The sequence below is a fragment of the Emydura macquarii genome, unplaced genomic scaffold (genome assembly GCF_026122565.2).
Source record: "Emydura macquarii macquarii isolate MOO-44397 ecotype Brisbane River unplaced genomic scaffold, CSIRO-AGI_Emac_v2 contig_2365, whole genome shotgun sequence".
Classification (NCBI taxonomy): Eukaryota; Metazoa; Chordata; order Testudines; family Chelidae; genus Emydura; species Emydura macquarii.
Window position 1 is genome coordinate 3,806,560 of NW_027132502.1, and position 22,983 is coordinate 3,829,542.

General features: G+C 43.1%; 1 protein-coding gene across 3 annotated transcripts in view; it reads left to right on the forward strand.

Moving 5' to 3' along the window:
* Positions 1 to 22,983, forward strand: part of DIS3L2 (DIS3 like 3'-5' exoribonuclease 2) — a 261,720-nt gene that overhangs the window by 42,178 nt on the left and 196,559 nt on the right. For all 3 annotated transcript variants that reach the window (XM_067561129.1, XM_067561130.1, XM_067561128.1), the window contains one exon: positions 2,164 to 2,265. In XM_067561129.1, coding sequence (XP_067417230.1) covers positions 2,164 to 2,265 — 102 coding nt within the window. The remainder of the gene's footprint in view (positions 1 to 2,163; positions 2,266 to 22,983) is intronic.

Genomic DNA, 22,983 nt, shown 5'->3' on the forward strand with positions numbered 1-22,983 from the left:
TTATCTTCAAAGCCTTCCATGGGATGGACCCAAGGTATTAGAACACTGTCTCCCATGCTACAATCTTGACTGCTCACAGTACTTGCCATCTTTTGAACCATGGAATTGTCAGCTTGAAGAGTGAGACACTTGAACACGAGAGACGGAGTTTTCTTGGCAGCTGGCCCATGACTGTAGAACTTGTTTCCGGAAGAGATTAGAATAACCACAAATCTCCCTGCTGTCGGACAGAAATGTCAAATGCTGCCACTGTTGTTCGGTGAAGGCTATATAGTAATAAAACATCTTGCTGAATGGGAGATGAGTGCAGAGAATCTGATCCTCTTACAAGTTGTAATGTGCTCTGACCCTATTGCAACGACTGCAACGTAAACGCCTCGGTAAACGTTTAGGCCTTTCAAGTTACCCCAATACTGTGTTGCAGTTCAATCCCATTTTAATTACATTAGTGATGCAAAAAAGTGACTGTTTGGAGTGTGGAGAATTGGTGTGGGAGAAGGAGACAAAAAATGGGAAATCCCAGGCACTTGGGAGTGTGAGAGTTAACCCTACAGATCACAGTTCTGAAATGCTAAGAAAGCAAATGTTGCTTTTTTATGGCATGTTACTGTATAAGCCACTTAAAGCTTTATGGTACTGTTGGCCGGTTTTTAATTACAGCTGCTCTAGCAGATACTGAAATAACGGTGTTAAAAATCTGTATATATGAATAAATTGTTTAAGATGAGAGCTGTCGACTGAAAATCAAAAAAGAAAATCCCTTCTTGCTTAGTCTAGCTGCATAGCTTTAACTAGCCGGTGTAGCACTTTCAGAGCTGCTATTGGCAGATGGGGAAACTACTTTCCATTTTTATTTTGCCAAAAAAAAAATGTTTGGAGCAAACAAATTGACAGACATCCTAACTTCCTTCTGCCTTGCAACCAGCCAGCTTTACAATAGAATTGTACAGCTAGGGTGGGGGTAAATAAATGCATTTTTTCTTAATGTTTCTGAATTTTCCTTTTTATATATGTAGTGGATTTGGTGCCGGGGTAGGAGGTGGGAGAAGAGATGTAGGGGCCATGTGTAAAAATCTGGCCTTTTGAAAAGAACAGCTTCCAATTTGAATTATGTTGGTCCAACAGGCTTTGCAATTTTTCTGCATCTTGTCATGGGAGGCAGCTTTTACCCAGCTGTTGAGCTGCTGCTGCTTTTCTTTCTAAGAGTAATTTGCTTGGTTGGAGGCTGGCCTTCGTTTCACATGACAACAGTGTTCTGCCTCTGTTGTTTTGCTCTCTAGGCAGGACTGAATACTTACGTGATGTTCAGGCCCCATAGATTTTTCCTAGATTACTAGATGGCTGTATTGTTTTTCCTGAAGACTGGATATAATGGCAATGCAGATTAGTTCTTATTGAGTGTTAGAGCATTGTGAGCAAGTATTTGAGGAATCACAACAAGACCCCAATGTGTTTAAGGTTTTTGGTTCCCTTAAGGCTGGCTTTTTATTGTAGTCTTTGGAAAAATGTTATAAACGAAAGAAAGTCACAGTCCTCTTATGCCTTAAAGCTAAGAAAAGGAAATAAAGCGCCCCAAAGGAGAACCTTTCTTAATACACAAGTTACTACTAAATGCTTATACTGTTTTACATGTTCATGGTGTTCTGAAACCAAGCACACACAATTGTCAGCACGTTACAAGGGAGCGAAAACTAAAAGCAGTAGGAGACCTGTAGATTGACTTGACCAAAAATAGAACCTCCGCTCCCCCAAAACCTCCAAACCTCTGCAGTTACACCCATGTACTGCTTTATCCTTCTTGACCACCTGGTGGGGAAAATCTCCTAAACCAACTCTAGATTGTGAGGTGAATGTCAAGTGTGTGTTCTGACTAGATAACTGTTGTATGGAGTAGCTGTGACTGGTATGTGGGGTGGGGCTACAGAAATCAAGTTCATCCCTTTTAGAAGGTGGGGATCTGGACTGCAGGGGGCAGAATAGGATGTGGTTGGCTGCAGTTACAGCAGACTTCTTGTTGTGTTATGTGGGTTTAGACGTGTATCTCCACCTCCCTCAGGTGTGTGTTGTCTTTTTTTGTTGGTGAAAGTATTTTTAAACTCCCCTAGTAAATGTGACTTAGTATTTTTTGCTTTGATATTTACTATTTTTCTCCTCTCTTTATAGGATGGGATTCGTGATATCTTTATTGATGGGGTGGTTGCTCGCAACAGAGCCCTAAATGGTGACATTGTGGTGGTGAAACTGCTTCCCAAGGAGCAATGGAAGGTCAGTCCAGTCTTTATTTCTATGGCTTGCACAGAAAGAATCTATCATTATAATCTCCACTGAGCTCGTTCATATATGGCTTATAGTAATAGAGAACTGTCCACAAATCTCTTAGCTAACTTGTGGCTAATGTTTTAGTCGATTAAAAGTTTCTCATTTAAAAGGAATACCTAAAACATTGGGACCTTCACACCAAAAGAGTGTGGCCGGTCTACCACTACCTCAGGAGGTGTTTGTATTTTACCCACCACACTAACCCAGAGTATGAATGGGACAGATGGTTTTTTAGTTGGCTTTAATGTTTATGGCATTGAATGGTTTGGATTGGCTGTTTGAATGCAGTTGACAGTATGCGTGTATATATAAAGCGTGCTATTTGCAATTCTTAATTAACCAATAGCACCAACCAGTATGGGGGGCCTGAGACCTGTACGACTCATCTTGTCCCAACTCCAAATCTCATGACCATTCAGGTCTTACACAAAAGCCCTACAAACTGAGGGCTGGGCTACTAGTGCTAATGTAAACCGTAAGTGGGCGACTTTTCACGACATGGGATATCAAGCTACTCTCGACACCATGGGCACAGCAAAACGACATCAAGATTGGTTTGACAAGAATGATCCAGAAATTCAACAGCTACTCATTAAAAAACACAAAATGCGTCGTCAAATTCTTGTACCCTATGTTCCTATTGATACGGTTGTAACATACAAGAATCTGTGTCATGACATCAAATAAAAGCTTGGAGACATGCAGCATCAATGGTGGAATGCCAAGGCAGATGAAATCCAGGCCTACGCCAACTGTCAAGAGACCAAAGACTTCTATGCTGCTTTGAAAGATGTCTATGGCCCTACACATACCCCTACAGTGCCTCTAAAGAGTGCAGGCAGCCTAACGCATCTCACTGACAAAAGAGAAATCTTTCAGAGGTGGCGACAGCATCTTAGTGATCTTTTGATCACAGCCTCCAACACCACAGAAGAGGCAGTAATAAGATTAGTGAACAGCCAACGTGTAAAGACGACAACATGGATGCAACCCCATCCTTTGAATCAGCACTGCAATCCGTGCCATGCAAAACTGCAGGGCTCCCAAATCTGCTGGCATTCCTGCAGAAATAGCCAAGTATGGAGGTGAGATCCTGCTGAGGCGACTGTATGGACTATTTCTCAATATATGGAATGCTGAAGACATACCACAAGATTTCAAAGACAGCACCATTGTCACCATATAAAAGAGGAAAGGGGGAAAAGTCCAACTCTCCATCACCAGAATAGTTCTGACTAGAGTATTCTTTGATCGTCTGCTATACAACATCGCTAATGCGTACTACTGGAGGTCTAGGCCAACGTGAGGAACAGCAGACAAGATGTTTGCAGCCTGTCAGATGCAGGAGAAATCCAGAGATCAGCAACTGGACCTTTACACTGTCTTTATTGGCTGGGGTAAAACATTTGACACCATCAGAAGACCTAGGCTTTGGCAATTATTATGTAAGTTTATCGGGAAAAATTCAACATTCGGAGACTATTTCACAATGGAATGGTTGAACAAGTTTGCATATGGCAGCAACAGAGTTTTACGCTTGAACAGTTAAGTCTATAAAGTGGTGGTGCTCTCCTACTTGTTGTACGGGTGAGAGACCTAGACCTGCTACAGGGCATCACATTGAGCTTCTAGATAAGTTCCACTTAGGACATCTGCATGCCATATTCTACATCTAATGGTGGGAGAAAGTTACTAATAATAAGGCTCCGGAATGCAGTCATTGCACGGGGATTGAAGTCTTATCACAGTTATGCCAGGCTGGTCATTTCTTAAGGATGGATGACACCAGAATGCCAAGATGGATGCCTTGCATGCAGTTGCTGCATGGTGAACTGAAAGTGGGCAACTGTATACGAGGCGGCCAAAAGAAACACTTCAGGGACATGCTGATGAATAACTTGAAACTCTGGAACGTTGACATTGACAGCTGGGAGTTGTCAGCAAAAAGCAGGTCACACTGGCAAGCTGTAGTCCACCATGGGGTTATCCAGTTCAAGATTAGCTGTCAAGTGGTAGTCCACTGTGGGGTTACCTAGTTCAAGATTAGCTGGGAAGCGGTAGTCTACCATGGGGTTACCCAGTTCAAGATTGGCTGGCAAGCGGTAGTCCACCATGGGGTTACCCAGTTCAAGATTAGCTGGCAAGCGGTAGTCCACCATGGGGTTACCTAGTTCAAGATTAGTCCACCATGGGGTTACCCAGTTCAAGATTGGCTGGCAAGCGGTAGTCCACCATGGGGTTACCCAGTTCAAGATTAGCTGGCAAGCGGTAGTCCACCATGAGGTTACTCAGTTCAAGATTAACTGCAGCATGGATCTTGAGGCACAGAGACTGAGTCATAAACAGTGGCAGATTCAGCAGGCAGAGACTTTAACCCCATCCTCCCCATCAAGCTACCTGTGCATTTGATGAGGAAGGGACTGCCACTTGCACGTCAGTCTTTTTAGCCACAACCATACACACGAGGTAAAACCATCGTCAGCGTCCTCTTTGGTCACGAAAGACAAGAAGAAGAACTCAGAATTGACATTAATAAATCCCAACACAACCCTGTGGCACCGGTCCCAAAACACTACTGCAAGCAAGTGTTCAGAACAAGGAACTCGGGAGCTGGGAAGTCCCCAGTGATTAAGTTGCTGATGGCAAGAAGCAGACTGGCACATCATAGTGCAGCATCTACATGGCTTAACGCACTACTGTAATTTCTGAGTACTTAATTTAGCAATGTTAAATTCACTGTGGAAGAGTCAGACTAGTGTACTGTGAAGATCTAAAGCCTTCTGGGTTACCTGCTTGCAGACAGACCCCACTTCTTACCAGTTTTATACCCTTCATTGTTTTGCCTGGAGTGGGAAAAACAGCCTGAACCACCTTCTTTTAGAATTGCTAACAGGTTTACATGCATTTAGTGATCTAAGCACTATACTAGTGAACATGCCCAGGAGCTGGGGGCAAAGTGGGGCTGGGTGATGTTCCCTCCCCAGCCCACCCCCCAGTTTGTAGGGGTTTTTGTGTAAGACCTGAATAGTCATGAGACTTGGAGTTGGGACAAGATGAGCTCTGCAGGTCTCAGGCCTCCCAAACTGGTGGGTGCTCTTGGTTAATTAAGAATTGCAAATAGCACGCTTTATATATACACGCATACTGTCAACTGCATTCAAACAGCCAATCCAAACCATTTAATCCCATAAACATTAAGCCAACTAAAAAACCATCTGTCCCATTTGGAATCTGGGTTAGTAGTTAAACCAGCAGAGTCAGATCAAGCTGCTATAATGTTATTACAAAGCTAGACTCATGTGTCTTCATCTTGTAATCGCTTTATGTTGAGTGTCTGGTTCAGATGATGACTTGTGATGCATTGGTCAAATTTCTAGTAACAGTGGAGCAGACCTTGCAAAGATCTGTCCAGCAGTCTGCACCATGCATGGCTTCAGTGAGTTGTACATTCTGTAGATCTCACTGCTGGATGATGATGATGATGTAGTCAATAATTTGGTATTGTTTGGATCCTGGGATGAATCTGTGATGTTTTCTTTTTGTCTGGTAGGTGGAAAAAAGTATTCGGGATTGCTAATTACTGCTTGATTCACTGACTAAGTAGCACAATTCCGTTGCTATTCTCTTTTCCAGTCCCAGGTTGTGTGAAGTAAGGCTGCAAGATTACTTCCAACCCTTGCAGTAATGTGGTAAAGTCCCCCATGATAATCAGTTTATCTGATGCCAATGTAGACACGATGAGTTTGTCCAAGTCACTATAGAACTTTTCTTTCTCATTGTCAGCATTTGTCGTGATAAGAGCATAAGCGCTGCTGATGGTAACATACTGTTTACGTTTCAACGGCAACTGTAGAACCAGAAGACAATCACATGTGCCTTTAGGTAGACTTTCAAACTGGGAGGCAACAGAGTCTCTGCTCTGAGGATGGACAAGCTTACCCTCCACTGATCTCTGTGAGTTGTCCTTCATCAGTGAGTCTGGTTTCACTGCGTATGACAATGTCAAGCCTAAACTTGGACAGTTCTCTTGCAACAAGTGCTGGGCCTCTCGCAGATCAGTTGGTGTAAGGTTGTCGCATAAAGTCCTAACAATCCATGAAACTGTTATAATTGGCATTGTGAGATGCCTACATGCTGATCTGTGACTACAACCACCAGCATCGCCACTCACCCATCATTGTAAAACTTTTCTCCATCAGAACACACATCATCTTAATGATAATTCTCTGTGCTGGATCCCAGTATACCGCCACATCCTAAATGCTAGGTTTGGAGCATTCAGAACTCGAATGCAGGTTAGGGGACATAAATAAATTGTGTGTGAGAAAGTGAGAGATGGCTTGCATATCCAAGGGTTTTGGTCTTGTAAATGAGTATATTTGCCTGAAAAGCTGACAATGTTTGTTAATGACATGGGTTTCTAACCTTGAAACTCTGAGATCAGAGCCCCAAATAGAATCATAGAATATTAGAGTTGGAAGGGACCTCAGGAGGTCATCTAGTCCAACCCCCTGCTCAAAGCAGGACTAACCTCAGCTATATCATCCCAACCAGGGCTTTGTCAATCCTCAGCTTAAAAACCTCTAAGGATGGAGATTCCACCACCTCCCTAGGTAACCCATTCCAGTGCTTCACCACCCTCCTAGTAAAAAACATTTTCCTAATGTCCAACCTAGACCTCCCGCCCTGTAACTTGAGACCATTGCTCCTTGTTCTGTCATCTGCCACCACCGAAAACAGCCTAGCCCCGTCCTCCCTGGAACCCCCTTTCAGGTAGTTAAAGGCTGCTATCAAATCCCCCCTCACTCTTCTCTTTTGCAGACTAAACAAGCCCAGTTCCCTCAGCCTCTCCTCATAAGTCCTGTGCTCCAGCCCCCTAATCATTTTGGTTGCCCTCCGCTGCACTCTCTCTAACTTGTCCACATCCTTCCTGTAGTGGGGGGCCCAAAACTGGACACAATACTCCAAATGTGGCCTCACCAATGCCGAATAGAGGGGAATAATCACTTCCCGTGACCTGCTGGCAATGCCCCTCCTAATGCAGCCCAATATGCCATTAGCCTTCTTGACAACCAGGGCACACTGCTGACTCATATCCAGCTTTTTATCCACTGTTACCCCCAGGTCCTTTTCTGCAGAGCTGCTGCCCAGCTCGTCGGTCCCCAGTCTATAGCTGTGCATGGGATTCTTCCTTCCTAAGTGGAGGACTCTGCACTTATCTTTGTTGAACCTCATTAGATTTCTTTTGGCCCAATCCTCCAGTTTGTTTAGGTCACTCTGTATCCTATCCCTACCCTCCAGGGTATCTACCACTCCCCCCAGCTTAGTGTCGTCCGCAAACTTGCTGAGGGTTGGGATGTGATCTCCTGAGATTGAGTCGTCATGGTGAAAACATAATAAAATGTCAGGATAATGATCCGGGATTCTATAAATGTGTGACCATGCTTTATGAAATAATTGCTTGGCATTTGGGAAGGAAAGGATTCTTTTCTTCCCCCATCCCTGTACTTTCTGGCTGCATGGTGGGAATGGGAAGATTCTGGGGACTTGAATTTCTCAACCTTCCTTCCCTCCCAACCTGCATGGTGGGTAGCATTTGATGAGCTGCTCACTCTGCCTGTTAAGCAGAGTGAGAGGAGTTCTGGACACATTGGTATTCTTTGAGAGAGCTTTGTGTAGTCCTAAGAGCTACTTCCTGGTCTGTCTTCCCATGTTAGTTCTCAGTATCAGGGGCAGCCTCCTTTGTTTTCTGATCTTGAATATCTTTGCTTACTATCAGTTTCGATCTAAAGTCAACAAGTTTGACCTGGCACTTCTAAAATGGGAAATTGACCTTTTAGGCCCAGATGATTATAAGCTTACATTTATGAAGAATGTAACCTGTGGCCTCCTGCCAAAATAGAGTTAAAGGAGTTGAAATGTATCGCTAGTATATTTCAGAGGTTCTTCACACATTCTCTTGCTGAATGGCTTGGGAGTATAATATAACTATGGTAACTTTCAAATAATTTGGTTCTTAGAAAGAAAGTAATTTGACTCTCAGACCATATTTCTTCAGATACTTCACTTATAATCATGCCTACGCCCATCATTAGACCTCCAATTCTGTATAATTATGAAACTTGTAGTAGAATAACCTGAATGGTGCAAACTGTTTATATAGTTGTTATAGCAATATTTTTCTAGCACATTGAGAGGAGGAAGGCAGAGTAATAGTTTAAGAAGGGACACACTTCATTTAATCTTCCCTTGCAACCTGTTCCCGCTTTTCTACCTCATCCTTAATGGTTGTGTAGTATTTCCACCTTGTCCTTTATCATTTTATAGTGTTTGTCTAATGCAGACTTACAGGTTGGTTTTTTGTGGGAGACTTATTTTGTTGGGTAGAAAATAACACATTAATCGCTTGGTATTATTTGGGGCTTCAATTCCTGGCCCAATTCATAGTGTTTACAGAATAGTAGCTTATCATGTAGAGTATGTTGCCTGACAGCTCCCTCGTGAATTGCTCTCTGTATTGGTGTAAGAAGTGTAGTAGTAGCAGTGTTGGTTCCAGGGTAGTGTAGAGAGAAGGTCGGTGAGGTAGTAAAAGATATTACCTCACCCCCTTTGTCTCTCGATATTGGTAACATTTTAGGGCCTTGGTCTGAAATTAGTACCTCGTGTAGGACTTATTACTGACACTAAGTTGCCCATTATGCTCAGTAAGACATGCTGGCAGGCATAGACCTGAAGTATGCACATCATTGGCTACCGTGTGCAGGAGCTATCTGAGTCTGCTCAGAACAAAGATATTTAAAACAAAGAACCCGAGCGGTACTGAAATTCAGCAAGCCTTTCAGAATGAGACCCGTCTACAACTATCATTGCCTCTCAGGAAGGACTGGAGAGGAGGTGATCCAATCTTTCCTGCACTATTATGAGTTTGTCCTAGAGGTCTTGTAGAAAGGGCTCCATGGACCAAAGGTTGAGAATTACAGTGTAGCACGTAACGTAGAATTACTGTGTAGCATGGGCTATTTGTCTGACAGAAGGGGTGGTATTCCCGCATTCTGGCACTGACCTGGCCATAAGCACTAAAAACCATAATCCTTCTAGCCTAGGAAATTCTGTGCTCCTCCAGGAACTCTGAGAGGTAAAAAGTAATATAAGGCGGTGGGGAGTCTTAGATGGATGGAGTTCAGGACCTACTCTTTTTAGGGCCCTATGTCAGAGGTAAACACTGTAAACTCTCTACCCAGAAGATGTTGACTAAAATTCACTTTGTCCAACAGTGACCATTATGGCAACATCATAAGGGAAGGACAGACATCAAGAAGCATTGTCACGCACAATATAAACATAATGGTATATCCTGTTGACGTAAACATATATAGTGTTAATCAAAGCTCTGGATAGGATTGCTAGCTTTGGACCTACTTTAGCAAATTTTCATTTGCTTCTCCTTCGCCCAAATTCTTATGCAAATCAAGATTTTCTTAGAATATATAACTAGGTAACTGTTAGCACTGCTAATGTTTTATGTATCACGGTGTGTGAAGGAGGGCCGGAGGTAATCAGAATAATGTTATTTTGAGAATGGAAGTGTAGCCATTAATACAGTTCTTTGGAACCCTTCATTATATATTAAAGAGCTTAGGAGACGCCTTAAAAATAACCTAACAACTCATGCTGCCAATGAATGAATTAAAAAACCTAAGAAGCCAGGAAGGTATCCAAATGAGCAAAGTATTAACACCTATAAAAGGTTGATGAAGGCAACAGAGGCAGTCTTATTTATTACTGCTGTAGGTTGCACTTAACTCTTGAATTGGCTGTGTACTGTGGTAATACCTGGAGTGATATCTGGGTAACTAAAAGCTATTTTTCATAGATGGAAATATTGCATTAAATTTCCTCTTCCCCCCAGATATTGCTATTAGGTCTTTTTGCGTCTTGCAATTGCACCCACTATTGCTCGAGGGGTGGAATAGGCACCCACTCGCAGTGGGACCAGATCCCTGACCGTTGACTAGAAAGAGCAATGGTAATCCTGATAGAACCATACCAGCTGAACCAGTTCTGGTTCCTGCTTCTTCTCTGCTTGTCAGAACACTTGCCAATACCACTACCAACGTTCCGCAACTGCTCACAAAATGCAGGTGCAGACTCAAGCACCCCGATTTGAAGGTGGTCTATGTGACAGCTTGGTTTTTGAATGGACACCTCTGCTAGCACTGCAGTGTTTGTCAGTGGTTCATAACATCCTCTCTAACAGCAAGAATGTTTCCACAAGAAGATCTTACCAGGCCAAGTGGGTCTGTTTCACCCTCTGGGCCAACCACAGAGGCCTTGCCCCCAAAGCGGTAGACATCCCTGTGTTCCTAGATTACCTTCTTTCCTTAAAGGCTTTGGAACTCACCCTCAACTCAATCAAGATGGACATGGTGGCCATTAGCACCTTTCATCCAGCTGTTGAAGGGTATTTCGTCTTCACCAATCCATTGCCTACTAGATTTTGCAAGGGCTTTGTACACAAATACCCACCCATTCAGGCAGTCATCCCTCAGTGGGACCTCAGCCTAGCCCTCACATCATTAATGAATCCTCCCTTTGAACCTCTAGCCTCTTGCTCCTGATCTCTTTTCACTCTAAGAAAGTAGCCTTTTCAGTGGCTATTACCTCAGCAAGGAGTGTTGACGAGCTGGGAGCCAGGATGGCAATCCCACCTTTCATCACGTTTTGTAAAGACAAGGTCTCACTTTGATAGCACTCCAAAGTTCTACCAAAGGTGGCTTCCCGTTTCTACCTCAACCAATCCATACACTTACCTGCTGCCTTTCCCAAACCACACGCCTCTCATGAGGAACGATGCCTTCACTGTTTAGATGTGTGCAGAGCACTGGCCTCCTGCCTTCAAAGGATGCGGCCGTTCTGAAAGTCTCCCAGACTTTTTGTGGCCATAGCAGAGAGAATTAAGGGACAGGCCATTTCCACCCAGAGGACCTCAAAATGGGTCTCAGGGCACATCATGCTGTGTTATGAAATAGCAGGATGATCCCCACCGGGTGGGATATGGGCCCATTCCACAAGAGTGCAAGCATCAACTACTGCTGCACTCCATGACGTGTCCCTCTTGGACATTTGTAAGGCAGCCACGTGGAACTCGTGTATATCTTCTTGTCTCATCATGCCTTGATGCATGATTTGGCAAAGGGCACTTCGTTTGGTACAGCAGTCCTTCATTCCATGGTTCCGTCCTTCTCCTCACACCCTCCACCTAAATAGCTTCTGCTTGTCAATCACTCTCAGTGGAATACAATAGGAACTGTCACGTGAAGAAGGGGATTACCAGTAACTGGAAATTCTTCAAGATGTGTGGTTCCAAGCCTGGTATCCTATCTTCTGACAGTGGCCAGTGTCAGCTGCTTCAGAGGGAATGAACAGAACAGATAACCATCAAATGATCCATCCCCTGTCACTCATTCCCAGCTTCTGGCAAACAGAGGCTAGGTAGGGACACTAGCCCTACCTGCCCGTCCTGGCTAATAGCCTTTGATGGACCTATCCTCCATGAATTTAACTAGTTCTTTTTTGAACCCTGCTATAATCTTGGCCTTCACAACATCCTCTGGCAAAGAGATCCACAGGTTGACTGTGCATTATGTGAAGAAATACTTCCTTTTGTGTGTGTTAAACCTGCTGCCTATTAATTTCATTTGGTGACCCTCTAGTTTTTGTGTTTCTGAGAAGGAGTAAATAACACCTTCTTATTTACTTTTTCCACACCAGCCATGATTTTAGAGACCTCTCTCATATCCCTCCTCAGTCATCTCTTTTCCAAGCTGAAAAGTCTCAGTCTTATTAATCTCTCCTCATATGGAAGCTGTTCCATACTGCTGATCATATTTGTTGCCCTTTTCTGTACCTTTTCCAATTCCAGTGAATCTTTTTTGAGATGGGGTGTCCAGGTCTGCACGCAGTATTCATGATGTGTGCATACCATGGATTTATAAAGAGGCAGTATGTTGTTTTCTGTCTCATTATCTGTCCCTTTCCTAATGATGCCCAACATTCTGTTGACGTTTTTGACTGCTGCTGCACATTGAGTGGATATTTTCAGAGAACTATCCACAATGACTCCAAGATCACTTTCTTGAGTGGTAACAGCTAATTTAGACCCTATCATTTTATATGTATAGTTGGGGATTATGTTTTCTAATGTGCATTACTTTCCATTTATCAACATTGAATTTCTTCTGCCATTTTGTTGCCTAGTTACCCAGTTTTGTGAGATCCCTTTATAACTCTTCACAGTCTGCTTTGGACTTAACTATCTCAGTAGTTTTGTATCATCTGCAAATTTTGCCACCTCACAATTTCTCTTTTTCCAGATCATTTATGAATATGTTGAGCAGTACAGGCCCCTAGGAGACACCACTTCTACCGCTCTCTATTCTGAAAACTGACCGTTTATTCCTACCCTTTGTTTCCTATCTTTTAACTAGTTACTGATCCAGGAGAGGACCTTCCCTCTTCTTCCACGGCCGCTTACTTTGCTTCAGAGCATTTGGTGAGGGACCTTGTCAAAGGCTTTCTGAAAATATAAGTACACAATATCCACTGGATCATTATTGTCCACATGCATGTTGACCCCCTCATATAGTTCTAGTAGATTGGTGAGGCATGATTTATATGTTCAAAAAACTGTGTTGACTCTTTCCCCAACAGCTTGTGATCATCTATGTGTCTGATAATTCTCTTCTTTACTATAGTTTCAACCAATTTACCTGGTACTGAGTTAGATTTACCAGGCTGTTGTTGCCGGGATTGCCTCTGGAGCCTTTTAAAAAAAAATTAGCGTCAGATTAGCTATCCTCCAGTGATTTAGTACGGAAGCTGATTTAAATGATAGGTTACATACCACTTATAAATCATCTTTAGGTTAGCAACCAAACATTAACTTAATCATTCAGCAAAAAAGGAAATGGGATTTGTCTTTCTAAATAGTCCCAGGTGTTGAGGTGTTAAATCCACAGTGAGTTAATGTTGGATAAGCATCTGGTGATAGGTTTGCTCAGACTGAATTTAATATCATTAGGCTTCAGTGAATGTTACTGGAAAAGCTTCATTTTGAAGGGTGAAAGGAAGGTCTAATGGGAACGACTGATCTTATTCAGTATAAGAGTAAAGCCAGCATTTAATTCCTAATCTATTATCGTTGGTTTTTTCTTGGTCACATGAATGAAGTTTAGTATAACAAATTGTTTCCTTTAACAACTGACTTTCCTTTAAATGATTGTTTTAAAATCTGGTCTTCCAAGTCTTCTCTAAACATGCACACACCATACTAGATTATTCTTAATCCAATCTCTTATATAACCACTATCATTTTGGACTTTTTTGGTCCTTGGTTCCTGTGGAATTAGCACTTCCTAGAATAGTTTGTTTTCTTTGCCAGTTTGGAGGTGTAAGAGACTTCTCTGATGTTATCACATGAGTATTTGGCGTCTACAGCTTGTAGGAGAATTTCAGAATACTTCCTTGTCACAATCAAATAGTATCTGAAGTGTCTCACACATGAAACTTTTTTATAAACCCTCTTTTGATGTCCATTTTTATGGTTTTGGTTACTTTTTAGATAATTCACATGTTGCTACCTGTGATGAATTTGTTCCTCTACTACTTTAGTTCTGGAAGCTCTTAAAACCAGAGGATTAAGATTAGGATAGGAATATTGTTGGCAATAGTGGGCTATAGAAGGATAGGATAATCCCACCTTCCCCACAACAAACAAAACTCTGCTCCTATTTCTGTGCTCAAAAAAGACTAAGGGAGGTGGGAGGCCATTATTGCTCCTCTCAAATCTCACTACCCCATCTTAGTCTATTCCCTTCTCTTGTTGCTTCATGTGATTGTTGCCAGTAGCATTCTAAGAATGTGCAGCTGATACTTTCCTTCTGCAACATCATATATACATGCATGGTCTCCAGTGCTTTAGAAGCAAGGGTTTTGGGGCTTAACATACATTTCCTTAGCAATGCTAACATATGACAGTGAATTTTGTTTTAAAGCTATTACTACTTGGCAGTCTCCTTAACCAAATTAACTTACTAATCATTGATCTGGAATCGGTATCTATGGCAAGAATTTAAATTGGTCTGTTCCTGCAACATCTTGAAGCATTGCAAGCAATTCTTTTAAATCAGGTTCCAGGTTTAAAAGGTGCAACTCAAAACATTGAGAGAGAAATTCAAATTCTTCCTGGGTTATCCTTTCCTAGAAATTCCTCTCTGCTTTAGAAGAGGTAAACCCAATGACTGAGACAATGGATCCACTTTTCTGAAAGTCATGGATTCTTTCTGTACTTTCCATTTTCCATACCAGTATTAACATACAGTAGTTCTTTATTTAAACTTGGTAGTGACTCTCCAGAAAGCAAACTAATGACAAAGCAAACTAATGACCTTTTAACTATGCAGCAAAGGGCAGAGACTAATTTTATGTATTTCCTTACTCGATCAATGAGTGTTAACTTTCCTTTTGTGCTCTTTATTTTGCCAGACTAGGAAATAATTGGTACAGAAAAGTAGATTAGTATATGCCTTTGCATTTCTGGTTTTCAGTTAACTTTCCAGCATCCTAAGGATTTATCTGTTTTCAGCAGCACTGATCTTTTTGGCTCTGGACTTTGCTTTGTTTTCAGTTTGGTCTCAATCATTTTTAAATATCTTCTTATACTGCCAAAAGACTTATTTATTTTTTTAGTTGAACGCTTTTGGTGGAGCTGTGCAAGTGAAGATTTGGCATGATCTGTGCAACAGCATTTTTATGTTTTGGTTTCAAGATCTGATGGCTGAGAATTCCCCAGATTTCCTTCTCTATAGTGTATGAAGAGCAACTGTTCTGCTAGAGTCTCTTATTTCTCCAGCTGAACTACTTGTTGGTATGTAGAAGTGGCAAAGGTGTTAGGGTCAGTAATGAGCTAGTCTGACTAGGGAGTCTGCATTATGACATCCCTCTGTGCTTGTTCTGGTTGGTTTTAGCTTGTTTGTTGGAACTGGGTAGGGTTGCCAGGTGTCCAGTTTTCAACCGGAAAATCCAGTTGAAAAGGGAACCTGGCAGTGTCCAGTCACCACTGGCTGGGGGAGGCGCCAGATCATCAATCCATGCCAGCCATGGGTGTAGTTTGGGGTGGCATCACCCCCCCCCACACACACACTATCCTCCCGATTTCTGTGAGCACTGAGCAGTGCTTGCTCTGCTCAGCCTGTGTGTGGGGGGGGGAAAGGGAGTGCTCTGTCCTTCCCACACTGTGCCAGCCCCTCTCCCCAGCTGAGGCTGGCATCTCCGGGACGCTGCCTCCTGAGTCCTAGTGCCCATTGTTCTCCTCTTTTCTGTGTGCTGGGTCCTGTTTCTGTACAAGGGTGAGTGCAAGGGTGGGGGGGTAATGGGGAAGGCAGGGGGATGGGATAAGGCAGGGGGAAGAGAAGTGAATGGGGTAGAAGAGGGAGCTAGGGGAGTGGTATAGGTGCAGAGGATGGTGAGGAGAGGAAGAGGATTGGGGATGGGGCAGGATGATGAGAAGGGAATAGGCGTAGGGATGCCACCCATCTGGGTTTCACCTGGACAGAGTTTGGTGTTTGGCTTCTGTGTCCAGATGCCATTTAGGGCTGTCAAGTGTCCAGTTCTCGGCACCCAGATACCCTAACTGGTACCCAAACCAAAACCAAAAGTCTGATTACCATGGGACAGGGGGAGGCACCAGCTCATTAACTTGTGCCATCCTCTGCTCAGGCAGGGCTGCCTCCTACTTGCCGGCAGGCTTCTTGAGATGATTGAACAGGGTCGGGGGGAGAAGAGGAGGAGTGAGCGACAGGGGACCTTGGAGGAAGAGGCGGAGCTGGGGGGAGGAACCTCGGAGGGGTTTGGTTACCAGCATTTAGAAAGGTAACAACTCTGTCAGGCCATTTGTGTTTTGCACGTGTGTAAAACTTGACACATTTGCCACCTGGTGCTGCGGTCTCCTAAGGTCTCCCAAGGTAAGCAAGGTTGCTAAGTCCATGCCGCATGGGAAAGCCCAAGGAGCTGTGAAAAGTTGGGGGTGTTCATTTAGTAGGAAGCAACCTTCTTCTCGGTCTCTGTTTATTCAATGATCTAGCCTCGTGCAGGAGGTGGTGTTCTGTTAAAGGTGTCAGTCACATTTCTGACGCCTTCTGCTCTCTTGAGTACACCCCATCTTGGGGTGGAATCCCATGATTCTGCCCTTCTTAGAGTAGGCTTTGGGCTGCAGTGGCTGTACTCCAATTACCTCTGTAGGTCTGACTTAGGTTCAGTGCCTGCAGCTCGCTTCCCTGTGGGAACTGGGGAGTGGTACCCAGCACCAGAAAGCCGCCTTAGAGCAAAGCGCTGTTTGTTTAGAACTAAGACGAAAAGGCCTTCAAACAGCAGTCTGTGCACATGTATGTCTTCCTTAAAGTTCACCGTCCTCTGCAAGTTTGGGAAGGGCACAACTGCTTCACACATTCCTGCAGCCCTGGTCTTTGTCCCTGTCAGTCAGTTCTCCCCCAGGAACATCTCACTGACAGTTACCTCCCATCCCCTCTCCCTCCCCCACCTCACTCTCCAGTGAGTCTTTTTAACTGTTGCTTCTCCCTTTGCTCTCTAGGCTCCAACCCTTGGCAAAACAGCTGGAGCCTGGAAGTAGCATTTTCACATCTAATGTTTCAGCCATTGCCTTGTAAGTGACTTGCAAATGTTTGTTGAGGAGCAGCTTATCTAGACCCATTATGTTGCCTTCCTGCTTGTTTTTCCAACAGCCCCTGTAAACCTAGACCAATACATTCAAACAGGAAAGCCCAATAACCCAATACAGCTATATAATGACTATCTATCTCACTGTGACCAGGTCACATACAGAATTCATAATTACAGATTAGAATTCCTAGATAGCAGCTCCACAGCCACCACAGTGCCTTCTTTTGGGTGAATAAAAATTGAGGAATTGACCAGAATTTGTGCACCTAACTTACAGGAGGAATTTGTACTTGGAATACAGTATTCTTCACATCCAGCCTTAAATTGCTACATCGCTGTCCTCTTCCATCCCCTGCTGCAGATAACTGCAATTCAGTAGTGTAGGAAATGTCCTTTGTATGGGAAGTATGTAGAAAGTATACTACTTTGGGTGAAATGTACAATAAAATACGATTAACAATCATCTCCTTTTCATTGTCTCTATCAAGGAACCATGCTGATATCTCATCAGAGTGCTCTTAAATTAATAAAGAGGTAGCTATGTGGAAAACCACTTGACATCACATCATTAGTTTAATCAGACTATTAAATTCTCTGTCTAAACTTGTGTTCTGATTATTGGCGCATTCACTGAGTTGCACGTCAAAGACAAAGTGGGAGGGTGCTAATAAAATTTGCAGATGATGCAAAATCGGGAAGTATTGCCAATGTGGAGGAGGACTGTAATATAATACAAAAGGATTTGAACAACCTTGATACCTGGAATAATAGAAATAAGATGAAATTTAATAGTGCAAAGCTGCAAGGTCATTCATGTAGGGACTAACATGATCAGGATGTATCAATTGGAAGCGACAGAGGAGGAGAAAGACCTGTGTATATTTGTTGATGACAGTATGATTCTGAGCTGCTACTCTGATGTGGCCATGAAAAAGACTAATGCAATCCTAGGAGGCATCAGGCAAGGTATTTCCAGTGGGGATAAGGAAATATTGTTATAATTGTACAAGGCACTGGTGCAACCTCATCTGGTAAACTGTACAAGTCTGGTCTCCTATGTTTAAGAAAGATGAATTCAAACTCGAACGTGCAGAAAAGGGCTACTAGGGTAATCAGAGGAATGGAAAAACCAACGAGAGGAGCCTTATGGCGCTTATTTGGTTTAGTCCAAAAGAATGAAGGATGAAATGTTTGCTCTCTGTAAATACATCAAAGGGATAAACAGCAGGGAGGGGGAGGAGTTATCTTAAGATAAGAGCCAGTGCTGGCACAAAAACAAAAGGTAAGTTTAGGTGAAATTAGATGAAGGTTTCTAACCCTCAGAGGAATGAAATTCTGGAACAACCTTCCAAGGGGAGCTGCAGGGGTAAAACACCTAACGTATTTTAAGTCTGAGCATGATAAGTTTATGGATGGGAAGGTATGATGCATTGCCTACAGTGGCAAATAGCTCCAACAGCTGGAAATGGGACACTAGAAGGGGAGGGCTATGAGTTACTACAGATAATTCTTTCCCATGTGTCTGGCCGATGGGTCTTACATGTTCAGGGTATAACCGATTGCCATATTTGGGGTTGGGAAGGAATTTTCCCCCAGATCAGATTGGCAAAGATCCCTGAGGGTTTTTGCCTTCCTCTGCAGTGTAGGGCATGGGTCACTTGCCGGTTTGAACTAGAGTAAATGATGGATTCTCTGTAACGTAAAGTCTTTAAATGAACATTTGATGAATTCAGTAACTCCGCCAGAGGTGATGGGCCTACTACAGCAATGGGTGGGTGAGATTTTGTGGCCTGCAATGTGCAGAAGGTCAGACTAGATGATCATGATGGTCTCTTCTGGGCTTAAAGCAGAGGTCTCCAAACTATGGGGTATGCCCCCCTAGGGGGGAGCAGAGGAACACTCAAGGGGGTACAGTGGGTCCTGGGCCAGCCCCTGTGGGGAGGTGAGGTGGAAACGCCACCCAGCCCCGTTCTGTCCCATTGCTAGCTCTGGGCCCTGGCACTGGTTCCAGCTCCCAGCCCTGTTCCTGGTTCCCACTCCTGCCTGGCCTGGGCCCTGGGGCTCCCGTAGGTCAGCTCCAGCCCTCACCATGGCCTCGGCCCTGGCCACAGCTTGGGCCCCGGCTCCCGGCCCCAGTTGTGGCTCTAGCCCCGCTCCTGACTTCAGCTCTCGAGGGGGAGTGCACCCGGTAAGGGGAGACGGGGGGGCCGTGACCCAAGAAGTTTGGGGACTGCTGTCTTAAAGTAAACTGAGACAAAGTTTTAAATATCCAGTGGGGCCTCTCTCCTCCTCTCCTTCTTCAAAACTGAATATTCCTTTCTGGGCGGCTGTTGAACAGTGGAGGTAATGTGTTTATCAGGTTAGGTGCAGCGACTTGGAAACTTAATTTGCCTTTTTATGTAATAGTTTATCACTAATGCATGGTAACGTTTCCTGTCAGGATATGCATTGTTACAGTTAGTTTCTAAAAAAGCATAAGAGCGGATGGCTACCCCTGCAAGGTTCAAAGGTTTGTAAAGCAAAGAAGGAAAATGTTCTCACTGACATCACTTCAGTCCCATCATCCCACTTTCCCATGGGGTGTATCCCATATGTGGCTAAGATATAATGGAGTCTGAAGACTAGGTGTGGTGGCAACTGTCAAATAAAGGAAAGGCAGGGAGAAGGGCTGTGTCACACTCTATACAGTCATTTCCTCTGAGCTGGCTGAGTCCTTGGGCAAACCTTGCTTTTGGTAACAGTTGCAATATGTTGACACAATGAAGATCATTTTTTCCCGTTTTCCTGTTGTCCTTTTGTCACTGAAGTGGCCTAAAAGTTGGCCAACAGTTAGCTTTTTTTTCCTTCCAGTAAAACCACTCAAACATGTTACTAACTCTGAGTCCTAAGTTTAATGGCCCTCCACTTAAGGTGCCATTTTGTTGGCATGGAAGTAGTCACACGGCCTACACGTTCTTTTGTGCAAACACCACCACTTTATCAGTCATAAACTGCCACCCTGTGCCTCAAAGCCCCAAATCCCGATGACCCTTTTCATTTAAACGATTTGATTCATGATCTTTTTCTTCTCTTTTTGAACAAGACTCCCCTAATTGTGACCAGTAAGTTCTGAGTGCCAATCTTCAGGGCGGGTGGATTGTAGGATGTACCAAATAGCCATAATGAATATTTTGCCGAATTAGATCAGATATAAATAACCTTTTCTCCATGATAAACACTATTTTAAATAAAACTGCAACAGCACGTGTTTCTTCATACATGGCTATAAAGCTTATTTGAAAAAACCTCCCAGTAAACCATGAGTTCCTGAGACATTTTTCCTGGGTTCTCTCCCCTTCCCCCGCATAGATAAATAAAACAATAAACACACTAGTTTAGGTCTTTGATCAATAACAGTGAATAGTGGAAATGAGGTTGAATGATATTTTTTCATCAAGCCAACAGGTTCCTTCTTTTCCTTTTGAAGAGAGTTTCATTTGTGATTCGGCATATATTGTGTGATTCCGTGCATGCCTACGAACATCATAAACATTATGGTTCTAGCTGAGATTAGTCACCCTTTCCACGTTACACTCCATTCTCTCAGATGCTCGTAACTCTGCTGTGAAACTTGTTATGGGCAGAGAATTGGCATAAACCTTCCATCTGGAAGGCAGCTTTTTATGGGCAATATTTGATAAATCTGTTCCCTGGTTTTCAAATAAAAATAAGTTGTACCTCTTGATGTGGCTTCAAATACCTTTCGGTGTTCCTAAAAATGAAATATCTGAGCCATTTTTCCTTAGACTGAAGCTGTGCAGATCACTAGTCCATAATAGAGACGGGTGTATTTGGTAACTGTGGGCAGGGGGAGAATTAAAAAAGTTATTTTGTGAACTGTGTCCTACAAGTCCTTAAGAAACATGTTGAAATATGTTGGCCATGCAGGGATTGCTTGTAAAAATCCTGTAATGCTAGTTACTTTCAAACAGCGAATGACTATATTTTAACGGCAATCTTGTAATTGTGATAGATGAGCATGTGGATCATGATGTGGAGTCTTATGGTTCTTAAGCATCTGTTGGCAAGTTGGATACTAATAGCAATTCCCTGTATGGGTCATCACTCCATAAATATTTGGGTGACAATTCTCGATGGGTCTAAAAGCAGAAGGACAGCTGAAGTTCTTGAATATGTAGTTATATGAACTGTGGTGGTTTCTGCCTTGTGCGCTTGAGTAATTTATGCTTTTTGAAGTTTTTATGAACATACCATTCAAAAAAAAAAAAAATAAAAAGGCAAGAATGTTAATGGACTGTATTCTTTGCCCCATTGTGCCTGATGGTTGCAGCGGTCTGAGAGTAGTGCATGATGTAGTGCAAAATCTTTGTGCAGGTGAGGACGGCATATCTGCCTTAAGGCTGAATCGTCGGTGAAATTGGCCAGACTCTTAATTTCAAGCATCCATACAGATACCAGCTTTTTTTCCCCCTTTCAGATTACTGGGCCAGTATCAGTGCTTGGAAAGTTTAGTTGGTCCTGGCTCACTATTTTATACCCCAGCAGGTTGGAGGATATTAAACTTTGAAGTCACATCCTTCTGATTCATATCTTGCTTTCACTTGCGTTTGAAATTGGATGAAGTCAGGAGGAGTTGAAGTTGGAGACGGAGCTAAGTTCAGAGGTTCACCAAAGTGAAATTAAGTTAGTGTCAGTCTATGTAATTTAACGTGCAGAGGGGGTGGAAAGGAGAGTTTATAGTAGGAGAGGCAACCACAGGGAAAGGGTGAAAGCCTTAGGTATCAGCTCCCTTCTTCTTATCTTTGTTTAAAAAACAAAAAAAAACAAACAAAAAACTTTCCTGCTACCGCCTCTGGCTGTAAGTTACACCAGCGTAGACTTACAGGCGCACTCTCCATAGCCCAAATGTTGGGATGCAGTGCAAAATGAGAGACCCGTAAAAAATATTCCTGTAGCAAATGTGAAATGCTGTGGTATTTGTTCCTTTAGTATAAACTACTCTTTCTAGAACTCCCCCTTTGATTTCTGATGTAAATAATTTTCAGCAGTAAAAGTGAGGGGACACTGACTTGTGTGGAGCCTAAAGAATTTTGGGACTAAAGTGAGCAATCTTCTTTGAAAAGAGGTATGCAGAGCCTGTTTCTGAACAACTGAGTAAACTCTGAATAACTCAGCCGAGCTGATGGAGTTGTTCTGGGTTTACTCTGCTATGAGAGCAGAATTACACCAGGACATGTTATTTAATACCACCATTTTTGTCACCTGAACTTGGCCCTAATGCTTAGCCATTGGAAAGCAAATTCCAATTTATTTTCAAAAGCATTAGCTTCCATTTTCAGCTGGTCTTTAAATAGATAGACTGCTAAAATATCTGAATTGATAGGGTTATGTTGGGGGAGAAACGCAAGATAATTTGATTGGCATGATTTTAAGATCCAATACTTTGTGCCTTGTTGAAGTTGGAAATGAGTAGCTTATGAAAACCTTGATACTTTAAAGATTGGGTAAACCATCTTTCAATGAACCTATCTTAGCATCCCTATCTTAGCTTTGGACCACCTTGCTATAGAGTACATTAATCGAAAGGGATGCTTCTCAATGGTATTGCAGGCCCTTGTGGATCACAGGGGACACTTCACCAAAATCAATGTGGGGTGATCTGGAAAGGTGCAGGATGTGCACATCTTTAGGAACTCAGGTCTATTTAAAAAAAAAAATGCAGCTGGGCACTTTCTTCCCGGACCTTAAAATAATATTAGCGATGCTGAAATGCAAATAGTGATCCTGGGGGACCCTGCCCCTTGCTCCCCTGGCTAATGAAGCCCTACACCGGGCACCTGGACACAAGAAGGAGCGTTTTAATAATAAGCTCAGCAAGTACAGAGCGGTGATGGAATGTGCATTTGGATGTTTAAAGGCGCTCCGGCG